This window comes from Moschus berezovskii, chromosome 11, assembly GCF_049115385.1.
Source record: "Moschus berezovskii isolate FMDL1 chromosome 11, NW_MosBer_1.0, whole genome shotgun sequence".
In the NCBI taxonomy this organism is placed as follows: domain Eukaryota; kingdom Metazoa; phylum Chordata; class Mammalia; order Artiodactyla; family Moschidae; genus Moschus; species Moschus berezovskii.
Genome location: NC_142470.1, coordinates 34,345,126 through 34,360,069, shown reverse-complemented (window position 1 = coordinate 34,360,069; position 14,944 = coordinate 34,345,126). Strand labels below are relative to the sequence as shown.

The window sequence follows — 14,944 nt, the reverse complement described above, 5'->3', positions numbered from 1 at the left end:
GCTGCACAGCTGCCGTCCTTTGAGGGAGGGCCGCTGCTGTCAGGAAGGCCAGCCCTGGGGGTGCAGTGGCCCCACCTTCTCTGGGGCTTCCCCCCTCCCGTGCTGACAGAGCCAATGGGTAGACTCCAGAGCCCCCCGCCTGGGGTCCAGAGACAGCTGTTTCCTCCAGGCACAGGAGGAAGTGCGTGGGGAGACATCCCTTGGTGCAGCTCCCTGCACATGGGGTGAGGGTTGCTGGAACCAGGGCCCTGGGCCATCGAGGCAGCAGTGAGCCAAGAGACTTTTCTTGGGCCCTACAGAGGAAGAATTTAACAGGAGCGGTACATCGAGAGGCTCAAGTGTAGGGTCCAGAGAGGAGGAAGGGATGGGAATGTGGTCAGGATGGGGTGTCAAATGTTGTGGGGTTTTCCACTGAGCCATGAGCCGGGGGAGCACTCCCCATGGAGAGGCAGTGGGTGGAGAGTGGCATCAGGGCTGGAAGGACCCCGGTAGCCCCTGCTGTGGGCCATCTTCTTCCCTGGGGTCACAGAGCTCCTCGGGGGCCCCTCAGAGCGCAGGCACCTACTTTGTCAACACCCATCTTCTTGAAAGCTGCTTGCAGCACCTTGAAGTTGTGGATGTATTCGTGCTCTAGCTTGGCCTGGAACTTCACCTTCCTCAAGTGCACACAGCCGGGGAAGAGCATGTCCATGAACTGGCAGTAGGCTGCCCCTGCGGAGAAGCATGGGCAGCTTGCTTTCACTTTCCTGGGCCCACTGGGGCTACTCCCCCGAACCTCCCCATCTCCTCGTCTCTTTCTTTGGGGCCAGGGCCAGTCATACTTGCAGAATAGTGAAGTGAAAGTCACTCAGTCATGTCCGACTGTCTGGGACCCCATGGACTGCAGCCCGCCAGGCTCCTCTGTTCATGGACTTCTCCAGGCAAGAAGACTGGAGTGGGTTGCCATTTCCTTCTCCAATACTTGCAGGACAGGCACAACCAGAAGTCCCAAGAATGGAAGCGATTACTATATAATGATACAATGAGGTACCAGCACCATATCAAACACAGGCTTCCCCTGGTGGTTCAGGGGTTAAGGAATCCACCTGCAGTGCAGGAGCCGCAGGAGATGCAGGTTTGATCCCTGGGTTGGAAAGATCCCCTGGAAGAGGGCATGGCAACCCACTCCAGTATTCTTGCCTGGAAAACCCCATGGACAGAGGAGCCTGGCAGGCTATAGTCCACAGCGTTGCAAAGAGTAGGACATGACTGAATCGACAGCATGCACACACCATATCAAACACTGCATGTATGGCATTCAGTCCTAACAGCAACCCTACTTATACAGCTGATGTCATCTCCATTTATGGACCAGAAAACTGAGACCTAGCGAGGGGTGGGGACTTGCCCAGGGTTGCGCTACAGGAAGAGCTGAGACTGGGGCCTCCTGAGCGGCTGGGCTGGACCTGGTGCTGGTGATCTCCGGTTTGCTGCTTGCCTCTCCTGCAACCCTGCACGGTACTTCTGCTGCTCTTCGCTTTGGACTTTTTCCATCCCATGCTGCTGCTGCTGCTGCTGCTAAGTCATTTCAGTCATGTCCGACTCTGTGTGACCCCATAGACGGCAGCCCACCAGGCTCCCCCGTCCCTGGGATTCTCCAGGCAAGAACACTGGAGTGGGTTGCCATTTCCTTCTCCAATGTGTGAAAGTGAAAAGTGAAAGTGAAGTCGCTCAGTCATGTCTGACTCGTAGCGACCCCATGGACTGCAGCCTACCAGGCTCCTCCATCCATGGGATTTTCTAGGCAAGAGTACTGGAGTGGCTTGCCATTGCCTTCTCCATTTCCATCCCATGGAGAGCCCCATTTCCTTCCTTCAACTCCAGAACTTTGGCTGGTTGAGGGCTCTGCAGGTCTCCTTAATCTCCTTAATCCTCAATGTCCGCTGAGGCTGTTCTGCCTCCCGCCTTCCCTGCCCTCCCCTCTGCAGGCCCCTTCCCCGTTCCCAGCCTCCAACCTGAGCAGAGCTGTTCTATCTTGGTATAGTTGAGGTGCAGGGAGTCGTTGACCCACGCAAGCATATCATGGCGACTCAGATTCTCACTGGTCACAGATGTGGAGTACACATTGACGGCCATGCCCCAGCTGCAAAGAAAGAGGAAAGGCAAGGTCAGCTCCTGGGAGCCTTGTGCTGTTCTTGGGCCCAAAGGAGAGAAGGGGCTGGAGGGTCCCTGGAAAAATGAGAAGCATCTTCCTCCAGACTAGCAGCTTACTTCCTGGAGAAGGGGTACTTACTCACCCTTGAACATCTGGTGAGTACCTACTATAAGATCTCCTAGAGAAGGGAATGGCAACCATTCTAGTATTCTTGTGTGGAGAATCCCACAAACAGAGGCGCCTGGCAGGCTATAGTCCATGGGGCCACAGAGTCAGACACGACGGAGCACACACACATACTATACAGGGTGCGTGCGTGTGCTCCGTTGTGTCTGACTGTCCGTGGAATTTTCCAGGCAAGAATACTGAAGTGGGGTGCCACTCCCTACTCTACGGGATCTTTTGGACCCAGGAATTGAACCTGCGTCTCTTGTGTCTCCTGTATCGGCAGGCAGATTCTTTACCACTTTGTTGTTACTCAGTTGTGTCCAACTCTTTGCAACCCGTAAGTTCCAATATTTTGGCCACCTGATGCGAAGAGCCGACTCACCAGAAAAGACCCTGATGGGAAAGATTGAGGGCAACAGGAGAAGGGGGTGGCAGAGGAGGAGATGGTTAGATAACATCACTGACTCAATGGACATGACTTTGAGCAAACTCTGGGAGACAGTGAAGGACAGGGAAGCCTGATGCGCTTCAGTCCATGGAGCTGCAAAGAGTTGGACATGACTGAGCATGTGCGCACGCGCACACACACAGACACACACACACTCTACACACATACACACTCTACACACACACACACACACACACTCTATACGATGGACCTGAAGGACAGGGAAGCCTGATGCGCTTCAGTCCATGGAGCTGCAAAGAGTTGGACATGACTGAGCATGTGCGCACGCGCACACACACAGACACACACACACACTACGATGGACCTGCGCTAAGAATTGAAGTCAAAAGTGGTCTCTGCCTCCAAAGAGTTTACAGACAGGCAGATGTCCAGAGCAGGGAGTGATGGGGCAGGAAGAGCAGGACAAGCAGAGTTCAGGGGTGGCACAAAGAAAGGAGTGACCTTTTTTGCTTGACAGGGTCAGCGAAGACTTCAGAGCAGTCTGAAAGGGGTAGGAATTTTCTGAACGTATGGGGGGATGGGGTGGAAGGGCTGTGCAGGCCCCAGGACTAGCAAGAACAAAGTTATGGCTTATTGCTGGGACTCTGAGTTGTTCAGCAGGCAGCAGAAACGGTGTTCATGTTGGGGTGTGGTACAAAGAGGCCAGAAGGGGCTGGTTGCGCAGGGCTTTGTTTACCATGAGGGAGAGTCTGTGTAAACAAGGGAAGCCATTAGAGGATTTTAAGCAGATAGTACTTGACCAGATTTGGGTTCTAGAAAGCTGACTCATCTTCACATCTGCTCTGACTTCAAACTCTATATCCCTGTGGCTTGCTGATGGATCCACAGACACCTGAATTTCACTTATACAGAAACTTCCCTTAATACATGCTCTGCTTCTGTATTTGTTATCCCAGTGAATGTCACCACCAGTCACCCCATCACCCATGCTGGAAACCTGTGGGGTCAGTCCAGATAGCGCCTCCCCCTCATCCTCAAAGTCCATCATTCAGCAAGGCAGCTCTGCCCTCCAATGTGCTTGCTCTTCTCCGCCTCCTGCTGCCTTGGGGTTTCTTCATATCCATTCTCTCTGGCAAGGCGAGCAAGAGCCTCCTAGGGGGCCCATCAGCCTCCAGGCTTTCCCTTGCTCTAGTCCATCACTGACACTGCTGCACTCAGACTCTTGGAAAGCAGCCCTGGTCTCTCCAACCCCTAGCTCACAAATGAGACACAAACGAGCGGTCACAAACGAGACACCCAGTGGCTGGACTTGCCTTGCAGACTTGAACGGTTTAGCACTCACAGTGTTGGAAACATTTTTGAGTTAGTACTCAAGATTTTTCTGGAACAGGACTGAACACAAGATTTTAAAGTTGGGATGTTTCACACAAGCAAATTAGGATTTTTGGCTTCTTTTGGCAACCCTGAGTCCATGTTCCCGCGCAGGAACCCACAGCTGGAGCTGAGCAGAGGCGCCCTGCTTCGGCCAGTAGGTGTGAGCGTGTCCTTACCCTCCCCTCATCACCCCCGCAGAGGTCAAGTGTTGGTTGCTGTTTATTACTGACTTGCACTGTTAAGAGGGAAAACTTTCTTGTAACTAGGTCTTTTATCAGAAATGGAGAAACAGGCCTGCATATTCCCAGAATTGGGAGAATACGTATTTCTGGAGTGAAGAGTATTTTTTAGGTTTAATATGCAAAGTGTCTTCCTGAAAGAAGAATACACCCACCCCACTTCCCATCCAGAGGGCATCTGTTCTTGTAACGTGACCTGCTTCCCACCACGTGTCAAGCTCATCACCGGGCCCTCCCTCTCCAGCCCTGTTGTCTTTGATCCCCTGACTGGGAGTCACAGGCAGCTCTCTACTCACCTTCTGCCTGGAATGCAGTCCCACCCCCACAGTTCATTCATTCTCTGCTCTGCTGCTGCTGCTGCTGAGTCACTTCAGTCGTGTCCGACTCTGTGTGACCCCACAGACAGCAGCCCCCCAGGCTCCCCCGTCCCTGGGATTCTCCAGGCAAGAACACTGGAGCGGGTTGCCATTTCCTTCTCCAATGTGTGAAAGTGAAAAGTGAAAGTGAAGTCGCTCAGTCGTGTCCAACTCTTAGCGACCCCATGGACTGTAGCCCACCAAGCTCCTCCATCCATGGGATTTTCCAGGCAAGAGCACTGGAGTGGGGTGCCATTGCCTTCTCTGCTCTAGAGGCTCTCAAACTGTGGTCCCTGGTGCACCATTGGTGCTCTGTGGGCATCAGCTTGTTAGAGATTTCAAGTTAGAAATTCCTATTTTTGGGCTTTGCCCCCGACCTACTGAGTCAGAATCTGCACTTGACCAAGAGGGTCTACAGGCACAATCAAATTAGAGAAGCTGCTTTAGAGAGGAGGCTCAGTTGGCATCTGCTAGGCTGTGCTCCCCCACAGCCCCACCCAAGTATAGACAAGGGAACTTCACTAGATGCACATTTAATTTCAATACATTTTTTGAAAAAAAAAATCAGGAAACCCTCCTGTATATTCCTAGTCCTTCCTCCTTTTAAAAATAGACTTTGTCCTTCGTTGACTAAAGGAAGGAAGGCCAAGATAGGGCTAGAAAGCCAAGGGAAACAAAAATTATTGTCTTGGGAGCTTTCAAGGACTCAGGAGCTGACATCTGTGGAGATTTCCGGGGGTAATTTTGACTGCACTTGAGTATCCTCTTACACAGTGGTTCTGAACCACTACCCTGTAATCTGACCATTGCACTAACCACTGGACTTGTTGGAATGCCTGTCTCTCTCATCAGTAAGCACCTCAAAGCCAGGAGTGGTGTTTCTAGGCCTGTCACAGAGAAGGTACTGAGAAAATTTGTTCAATGATTGAGTGACACCTTCTCTCTTCTTTCTGAATCTTCTTGTATCACCTTCTGGCCTGGACCCTCCCTCCCCAACTCAACCTTCAGGACTTAGCTGGGGCTCTAGCTCCTCCAGGAAAAGTTCTCTGAGCTGCTGTGCAGGGAGACATGGCCCTGCTCTCTGTCTGTCACCCTGAGCGTACTCAATCATGGCATTGATTCCATTCTCTTGAAACCACTTGTGTGTCTGTCCCTTCCACCTGATTGTAAACTCTTCAGTGACCAGGCTGTTTCATTCACTTTGGGCTTCTAGATCAATTTTCAGTGAACAATAATCACAGAGATTGGAGTTGGGAGAGTGCCTTTTGGTTTCCAGGGAGCTCACCTAAAGTAATCTCAGCAGGCAAGGCAGGAGTGTGTGGACACCAGACTTGATTCGGGAGGCAGGTGGGGAGGGTCCCAGACTTGATTGGGGAGGCAGGTGGGGAGGGTCAAGGCAAGTGCATTGTATTTTGATGAGTATTTAATTAGAAACTCTGAGAAATAGATTTGCCCCATCCTCAAAGAGTTTACAGTCTGACTGGGAGACCAACATACAGGAGAACAATATAACCAAATGCCCCAAACTGTGGTGGAAACAGTAGGTGCTCCAGGGAGACAGGAAGGAGAGAGTGTGCAGAGCTGGAGAGTGGATTTGAATGACCCTAATATGAATGGTCAGACCCTGCCAGGCCTTCGGGAGGAGGAGGTGTGCAGAGGCCTGCGGGACCTGAATGCAGAGGGGACAAGGCTTCTTACAGCCTTGGGAACTCATTTCTCCATGAGGCCTTGGGGGCCCTTCTGGACCTGGGCTCCTGAGGCAGAATCTGAACTGGTCAGGGGTGGTTCTGGGAGGCATAGGGTGGTCTTAGTTTGGTCCTGGGAGCTCCTGAGCCACTTTAGGGATTTTTTTTCCTGTTTACTGTGTATGGTTTTCAAGTGCTGATTATTGAAAAAGAGCAGAGGCACTGGTCCCCATCTAAACTGGTCCTCCAGTTTTTGACTGAAATCATTTGAGCTTCAAAGATCTTTCAACCCGAAGGCAGCCTTCCTGTGGTTCCTCAACGTCTCTATATTATATATAGCCATATCATGTGTATTATTATATAATATATACATTAATTATATTTATACATAGGTGGCTAAAGTGGTAAACAATCTCCTTGCAATGCAGGAGACCCAGGTTCTATCTTTGGGTTGGGAAGATCCCCTGGAGAAAGGAATGGTTATCTACTCCAGTTAATAAGTTAAATAAATCACCCTGCTTATTTAACTTATATGCAGAGTTCAGCTCAGTTCAGTTCAGTTCAGTCGCTCAGTCGTGTCCGACTCTCTGCGACCCCATGAATCATAGCACGCCAGGCCTCCCTGTCCATCACCAACTCCCGGAGTTCACTCAAACTCATGTCCACAGAGTCGGTGATGCCATCCAGCCATCTCATTCTCGGTCGTCCCCTTCTCCTCCTGCCCCCAACCTCAACTCTTCACATGAGGTGGCCAAAGTATTGCTGTTTCAGCTTTAGCATCAGTCCTTCCAATGAACACCCAGGATCGATCTCCCTTAGAATGGACTGGTTGGATCTCCTTGCGGTACAAGGGACTCTCAAGAGTCTTCTCCAACACCACAGTTCAAAAGCATCAATTCTTTGGCGATCAGCTTTCTTCACAGTCCAACTCTCACATCCATACATGACCACGGGAAAAACCATAGCCTTGACTAGACGGACCTTTGTTGGCAAAGAAATGTCTCTGCATTTTAGAGTACATCATGCGAAATGCCAGGCTGGATGAAGCACAAGCTGGAATCAAGATTGCAGGGAGAAACATCAATAACCTCAGATATGCAGATGACACCACCCTTATGGCAGAAAGTGAAGAAGAACTAAAGAGCCTCTTGATGAAAGTGAAAGAGAAGAGAGAAAAGGCTGGCTTAAAACTCAACATTCAAAAAAACGAAGATCACGGTATCTGGTCCTATCACTTCATGGCAAATAGATGGGGAAACAATGGAAACAGTGACAAACTTTATTTTCTTGGGCTCCAAAATCACTGCAGATGGTGATTGCAGCCATGAAATTAAAAGACACTTGCTCCTTGGAAGAAAAGCTATGACCAACCTAGATAGCATATAAAAAGCAGAGACATTACTTTGCTGACAAAGGTCCATCTAGTCAAAGCTATGGTTTTTCCAGTAGTCATGTATGGATGTGAGAGTTGGACTATCAAGAAAGCTGAGTGCCGAAGAATTGATGCTTTTGAACTGTGGTGTTGGAGAAGACTCTTGAGTCCCTTCAACTGCAAGAAGATGAAACCAGTCAATCCTGAAGGAACTCAGTCCTGAATATTCACTGGAAGGACTGATGCTGAAGGTGAAACTCCAATACTTTGGCCACCTCATGCGAAGAACTGACTCACTGGGAAATACCCTGATGCTGACAAAGATTAAAGGCAGGAGGAGAAGGGGATGACAGAGGATAAGATGGTTGGATGGCATCACCAACTCAACAGACATGATTCTGAGCAAGTTCTGGGAGTTGGTGATGGACAGGAACGCCTGGTATGCTACAGTCCTCGGGGTTGCAGAGTCAGACACAACTGATTGAACTGAACTGAACTGACCTACTCCAGTTTTCTTGCCTGGAGAATCCTATATACAGAGGAGTCTGGCAGGCTACAGTCCATGGGGTCTCAAAGAGTCAGACATGACTCAGGGACTGAACAACAATACATAATGTAGTACATATTCATATATAGTATGTATATATGGTATATATGAATATATTTATATATGATATAGTTGGCTCTCAGTGTCCATGGGAGGTTTGTTCCAGGACCACTGTGGATACCAGAATCTATGGGTGCTCAAGTCCCTTATGCAAAATGACATGGTATTTGCAACCAACCTCTATACATCCTACTGTATGCTTTAAATCATTCCTAGATTATATATAATACCTCATACAAGGTAAATGCTATGTAAGTAGTCGCTGTTTCATGGCAAATTCAAGTTTTACTTTTTGGAACTTCCTGAAATTTTTTTCAAATATTTTCCATTTGTGGTTGTTGAATCCATGGGTATGGAACCAACAAATATGGAGAGTTGACTGTAATATATTTGGTGATACACACACACACAAACAGCTTTTATGTCTACATAATTTAAAATATACTCCTGATACACAACCCGGTATTAGAACCACAGTCCTCATCTGATGCATTGTGTGGCCCTCACTGCAATAGCACAGGCTACATATTGGGGGGTGGGGTCACATGAAGTAGGGTGGCTGGGTGGGGTGGGTATGGGTGGGCAGCTGATACGTGGAACAGAGCCTTGTCTCCACTCAGGATTGGCTCTGGTTCTTTCAGGTGATGTTACCCTCTGGCCCAGCTGGGGTTCATTTTGCCTCAGGAGGACTCATCCAATGCACTCAGGGTTCTTTGCAAGGATCTCCAGCCACATTTGCTGGGGGTCATGAAAAACCCATCTCCTAGTTCTCTTATTCCTTGTCAGGATGGGGTGGGCGGGCAGGATGCCCTTTTAATGCTCCTCTCCTAGATTTGGCCCTATGCTGCTGCTGCTGCTGCTAAGTCACTTCAGTCGTGTCCGACTCTGTGTGACCCCATAGACGGAAGCCCATCAGGCTCCCCCTTCCCTGGGATTCTCCAGGCAAGAACACTGGAGTGGGTTGCCATTTCCTTCTCCAATGTGTGAAAGTGAAAAGTGAAAGTGAAGTTGCTCAGTCATGTCTGACTCGTAGCGACCCCATGGACTGCAGCCTACCAGGCTTCTCCATCCATGGGATTTTCTAGGCAAGAGTACTGGAGTGGCTTGCCATTGCCTTCTCCGAGATTTGGCCCTATCAGTTCAGTTCAGTTCAGTTCAGTCGCTCAGTCGTGTCCGACTCTCCGCGACCCCATGAATCACAGCACGCCAGGCCTCCCTGTCCATCACCAACTCCCGGAGTTCACTCAAACTCATGTCCACAGAGTCGGTGATGCCATCCAGCCATCTCATTCTCAGTCGTCCCCTTCTCCTCCCGCCCCCAACCTTTCCCAGCATCAGAGTCTTTTCCAGTGAGTCAACTCTTCACATGAGGTGGCCAAAGTATTGCTGTTTCAGCTTTAGCATCAGTCCTTCCAATGAACACCCAGGACTGATCTCCTTTAGAATGGACTGGTTGGATCTCCTTGTGGTACAAGGGACTCTCAAGAGTCTTCTCCAACACCACAGTTCAAAAGCATCAATTCTTTGGCGATCAGCTTTCTTCACAGTCCAACTCTCACATCCATACATGACCACGGGAAAAACCATAGCCTTGACTAGACAGACCTTTGTTGGCAAAGTAATGTTTCTGCTTTTTAATATACTATCAAGGTTGGTCATGACTTTCCTTCTAAGGAGTAAGCGTCTTTTAATTTCATGGCTGCAATCAGCATCTGCAGTGATTTTGGAGCCCCAAAAATAAAGTCTGACACTCTTTCCACTGTTTTTCCATCTATTTCCCATGAAGTGATGGGACCAGATGCCATGATCTTTGTTTTCTGAATGTTGAGCTTCAAGCCAACCTTTTCACTCTCTTTCACTTTCATCAAGAGGCTTTTTAGTTCCTCTTTGGCCCTATAAATACAGCTAAATTGTGACCAGCAGGTGGCACCAGGTCCTGGGCAAAGACTCCTTTAAAAGTTTCTCCCATCCCTAAATTCCCCTCTCCATAGCCTAATTAAGACAAGGAAGAGCTCCTGACTTTGACCCTATCCCTCAAAGAGAAAGCCTGGTTGGGTCAAAACCTGGTGGTATCAGGGCAGCGGCTTGAGTGGAATCCTTGTTCCTGACCCAAGTGCCCTCTAAGAACGGAACAAACTGGAATTGGCTAGGGCATTGGGTCAACTCTAAGATTCTGGACTCAACTAAACCAACCCCCCAATTCCCCAGAGTCATAAGTTAAATGCATCAAAGGATCCAACTTCCAATGACTTTTTGTAGAGACACAAGCCAGACCAGCTTATTGGGGTGAAGGTATATAAAACATCCGCCCAGGTATCTTGCCCTAAGTGAACCAGTTACCCACCACTGCAGCTGAGACAAAATCTGAGACAACTCTTAAAGGGAATGCACCTGTAAGCAAGGGCTGGGTCACCTCCCCTGAAAGAACAGGAGGCAACACCTGGAGGAGGCAGGCTCTGTTCCAAGGGCTACAGTAGCCGGGCCTTGTTCCACCCCATCCCTATGTCTCTACCCTGGCCTCTGCCACATGGTGACTGTCAGGAGAAACAACTGACTTGGTTGGAGCATGTCACCGTCCAGCCTGAAACCCCATTCAAGAATCAGACTGAGGACACGGCCTTGGGAACAATCTTTTCTGCAGGCTCTTGACTCCTGCTACCAGGACTGGGGTCAAGGCAAAAAAAAGTTGAGGAGGTTTAATCTGGTGATATGCAAAATCATTTCCTATGTGAGGACTGTCAGGTTCACGATGCAGTCACTGGTACTGGGAAAGACAGTTATCACTCATCAGGAGAGGCGGAGCTGTCAGTCATTCTGCAGTCAGAGGCTTCCAACATGGTCATGAAGACCAAATCTGAACATCCCGTGGCTGGAAAGAGTTTCTAGAGACCATCCAGTTCCTTCCCAGATTCCTAGGACTGTACTTAGAGCTAGGCATTTATATTCCTAAATCATAAATAAGATTGCATAACTCTGAAAGCTCACATTCTAATGTTTAATAACCTTATCGCTGGCCTAAATCTAACTTTGACTTTTTAAGTCTTCAGTGGAGCTCTACCTTGCACAAATATGTCTTGGAGATAACCCAGGGGTTATCTTCTCAGTCTTCTCTAATTCTTTGGTCCCTAGAGCTCCTTGCAGTTCCCAGTTCCTTCTCCCCACAGCTATGAGGGACACACTGGGTCTTTCAGCCCTGTAGCGGGTGTTGGACCTGCCTCCAGCAGGCTCCAAAATGGTTGCTTTAAGAATACCAGATCTCCAGCCACACAACTTGAGCTTAAATCCTGGCTCTAACATTTCCTAGTTGCTTGACTTTGGGCCTCAGTTTCCTCATCACTAAAATGGGGACGATGAGAGTCCCCACTTCACAGAGCTGTTTCAAGAACTAATTGAGTCATGTGTATAAAATGCTGGACAGAGCCTGGCACCTGGTAAGCACTTGGTCAGTATTATCGGCATTATTAGGGCAGACACTGAGATCCAAGGTCACATTCCTGAGAAGCAGACACCCAACACACATCCAGCTTCAGGCCTCCAAGATCCTGGAATGCTAGTCTAGGAGGGAGAGAGACCACAGAACTGTGCCTTTCTCTGGCCTTTCTGCCTGGGAACAACCATCTGGGCTACCTGAAACTGGGGCTTCTAACCACGATCCCTCCCCAACTCCAGATTTCCCATACATTCTGCTTTGTAGATACCATCCTACCGGTCAGGAAAACTGGAACAGACGCTGTGGGATCAGAGGAGAACTCTGAGGAACTTGCCAAAACGTTTCCCGCTCCTGACATGGGGCAATGCCCATTGTCATCGGGTTACCCCTTCCTGCCTGGGCCCAGGGGGCTGAAGTCACCTGTTTGGAAAGTCTGCAAAACTGTTACCCCTTGCCCCCTGGGTTACACATCCAAGTTATCCTGGGATTGCATGGAGGCAATAAGTGCAAGCAGGGAGGCAGGGTTCTGAGGGACTGGAGGAGCCCTGCCGGCGGGTCACAAAGCCCTGGCAGACCCAGCCAATCACCTTCTTCTCATGGTTGACCCAGGACCTGACTCATGGGGAGGCTCAGCCTCCTGAAGCTGAATTTAAAAAGGTGAGATGGGGCAGGAGGAGTAGTTCCAGGGCTACTGGGGAACACGTCCTCTCCAGCAGATCCAGGACAGGGATCTGGACCAGGCAGGCTCAGGTAGGAACTGGAGCTTCTCCAGGATTCTGTTCTCATTGCACTTTTAGGTCATGTTGCTCTTCCCTAAGATCCTGAACCCTGCTGAGGTCCCAGCCACTGGAGTTCTGAACACACCCTGCTGTGATCTGAATTCTAAAGAGGAAGGTCTGCATAATGGGGCTCTGCCCTTGCAGCTGCCGTCCTGGGGAAGGTGTCCTTTGGGGAGTCCTAGCCAGATTGCTCTATCTGGTCATTACTAAAAGGGTTAATGGGAATGCAGGAGGGGAGTACACAGAACTCCTCACTTGCTAAAATTAATCATTATTAGTAGGGTCCATGTCAGTGGGCAGGTAGAAAGGCAAACCTTTCTTTCCAGTGGCTCTCTACTGAAGATCTTTAAGTTCCACAAACACTTAACTTTTTAAGCCAACAAACTTTCATGATGGGATCTGCCATCAGAGCAAGATTACCTGCAGCAGACTCATGGAGCTGTGGGGTGTGGGGAAGCCAAGTTGAATGGTAGATGTGGCTCGGCTATGGGCTCTGCCACTCACTGCCCGTTGAGACTTTGAGCAAGTATCAAGTTGGCCAAAAAAGTTCATACTGGTTTTCTGTAACATGTTGCGGAAAACCCAAATGAACTATTTGGCTAACACGATAGTTTGAAGTATCCAAGCCTCAGTTTTCAGGTCTGAAGGGTCAGGATGATTCTCTTGAGCATGGCATTGTTGTGGGCTTAATGAGATACCCCATATTTGGGGACCAGAGGTTCATCATCTCCCCACTTTGGGGGTTGAGCAACCTTGACGACAGGCAGAGGATGATCCATGTGTCTGACTCATGTTCTTCTTCCCAGGACCCTGGCAAACTCCGATCGGGTGCCAGAGCAGGGGAGAGCAGGGGCAGGTGTGGCTTCAGGTTGTGGTTCTTCAGCAGCTATGCTGGCACTCTGGTGCCCATTTCTTTCCTTCACTAGTACTAGCCTGGGGCCCTGGACACAATAGCTACTCAATAAACACTGCTGGATGAATGAATGAATGGGCGAGGCTGAACTGCAATGTGGGGTTTCAGGTGGCAGGTGGGTTCAGAAAGCGTGGTTTTCTGGCCGTATTTCCTTTCTGTTGACCACAAGGAGCAGGAGAGGAGAAAACAGGCTGCACCTGCTGGCCACATACAACCAAATGCAGCCTGAAGCCCCTGTATGCTCAACAAGAGATTGAAAAAGACCTCTTCCTCTGATACAAGGAAAACAGAAACGAGGTGAAGTAATAGTCCCTCAGTCATGTCCAACTCTTTGTGACCCCATGGACTGTGGCCCGCCAGGCTCCTCTGTCCATGGAATTTTCCAGGCAAGAATACTGGATTGGGTTGCCATTCCCTTCTTCAGGGGATATTCCTGACCCAGGGATTGAACTTGGGTTTCCCGCATTACAGGCGGATTCTTTACCATCTGAGCCACAGGGGAAGAAGCCCATACAGCTGCCACATTCCCCAGAGCAGGGCTCTGAGATGGTTCTGAGAAAAGAACTTGGTACCTGTTGGGAGGACACCCCAGTTGGGACTGGCTCTCAGTCCAGCTCTGTGCACATCTCAGGGGAAGGGCATGCTAGCCCACCTGTGGCCTGAATGTAGAGAGGGAGGGGGCTGCAGCAGCAGCTGGGACGTGTGGGGTAGAGAACATTCATGTCTGCAGCCCTAGTAGGCTTGCTGTCTCCTTCCTGATCTTTCATGCTTCAAAAGCAGCTCTGGTCTTTGGGGGCACACTCAAATCATATCATTTAATCTTTGCACAGGCTGTTTCTTCAGACTGTATGGCTGACAGTTGTCATCTGGCCAAGCGGCATGTTCTCCCCTCCTCTGAAACTGGAGTCTATGAATCATTCAGTCTACTCTCCCTCCAGCCCAGGCCCAGGCCTTTCTCTGCTCTCAGAGCCCCTCTCCCCTTCCCCCACCACAGCCAATCCACCAGTTTTATTTCCTGGCCTTTTATTAAAAAAAAAAACTTTTGTAGCAAGTATTATTATCAAACTCCACTCATTGGGCCAGCAACCCTTGTGGGGTTAGAGAAAAACTTGCCCCTCATCAGCACACCACCTACACTTGTAAGTTCATTGGCCGGCGGCCTCAGCTCCAAGCTCTAACAATCTGCATCTCTTTGCCTTTTGGACAAGCTGCTTATTTCATACTCTGACCCTTCCACCAGCAGGTCTACCTGACGATGTCCAGAACAAACCTGGCAGCGTTCAACATCTGAGTCTCTTCCTCTCATGCAGACTCTCATTCTTCACATCCCTAAGACTTTACCTGCCCCCACTGCAGGCAACAGCCATCCTCCCTCAATGAGGATGTGCAGCTAGGGGTACCTTCAGGCATGTCTGCCTTCAAATAGCTTCTCTCCTGATCTACCATGGTGCTTGATGTTCCCACCACAAATGCCAATC

General features: G+C 49.6%; 1 protein-coding gene and 1 non-coding gene across 3 annotated transcripts in view; both read right to left on the bottom strand.

The window, feature by feature from the left end:
* The window catches only part of MAPRE3 (microtubule associated protein RP/EB family member 3), a 56,423-nt gene that overhangs the window by 3,138 nt on the left and 38,341 nt on the right, over positions 1-14,944 (bottom strand). For both annotated transcript variants that reach the window (XM_055399109.2, XM_055399108.2), the window contains exons 2-3: positions 1,995-2,122; positions 566-711 (exon numbers count right to left, since the gene is read on the bottom strand). In XM_055399109.2, the coding sequence (XP_055255084.1) occupies positions 566-711; positions 1,995-2,115 (267 nt within the window). In that variant the 5' untranslated portion in view covers positions 2,116-2,122. The remainder of the gene's footprint in view (positions 1-565; positions 712-1,994; positions 2,123-14,944) is intronic.
* LOC129540123 (small nucleolar RNA SNORA62/SNORA6 family) lies at positions 14,507-14,655 on the bottom strand. Its single transcript, XR_008682582.1, has one exon. It is a non-coding gene; the product is annotated as a small nucleolar RNA SNORA62/SNORA6 family (small nucleolar RNA).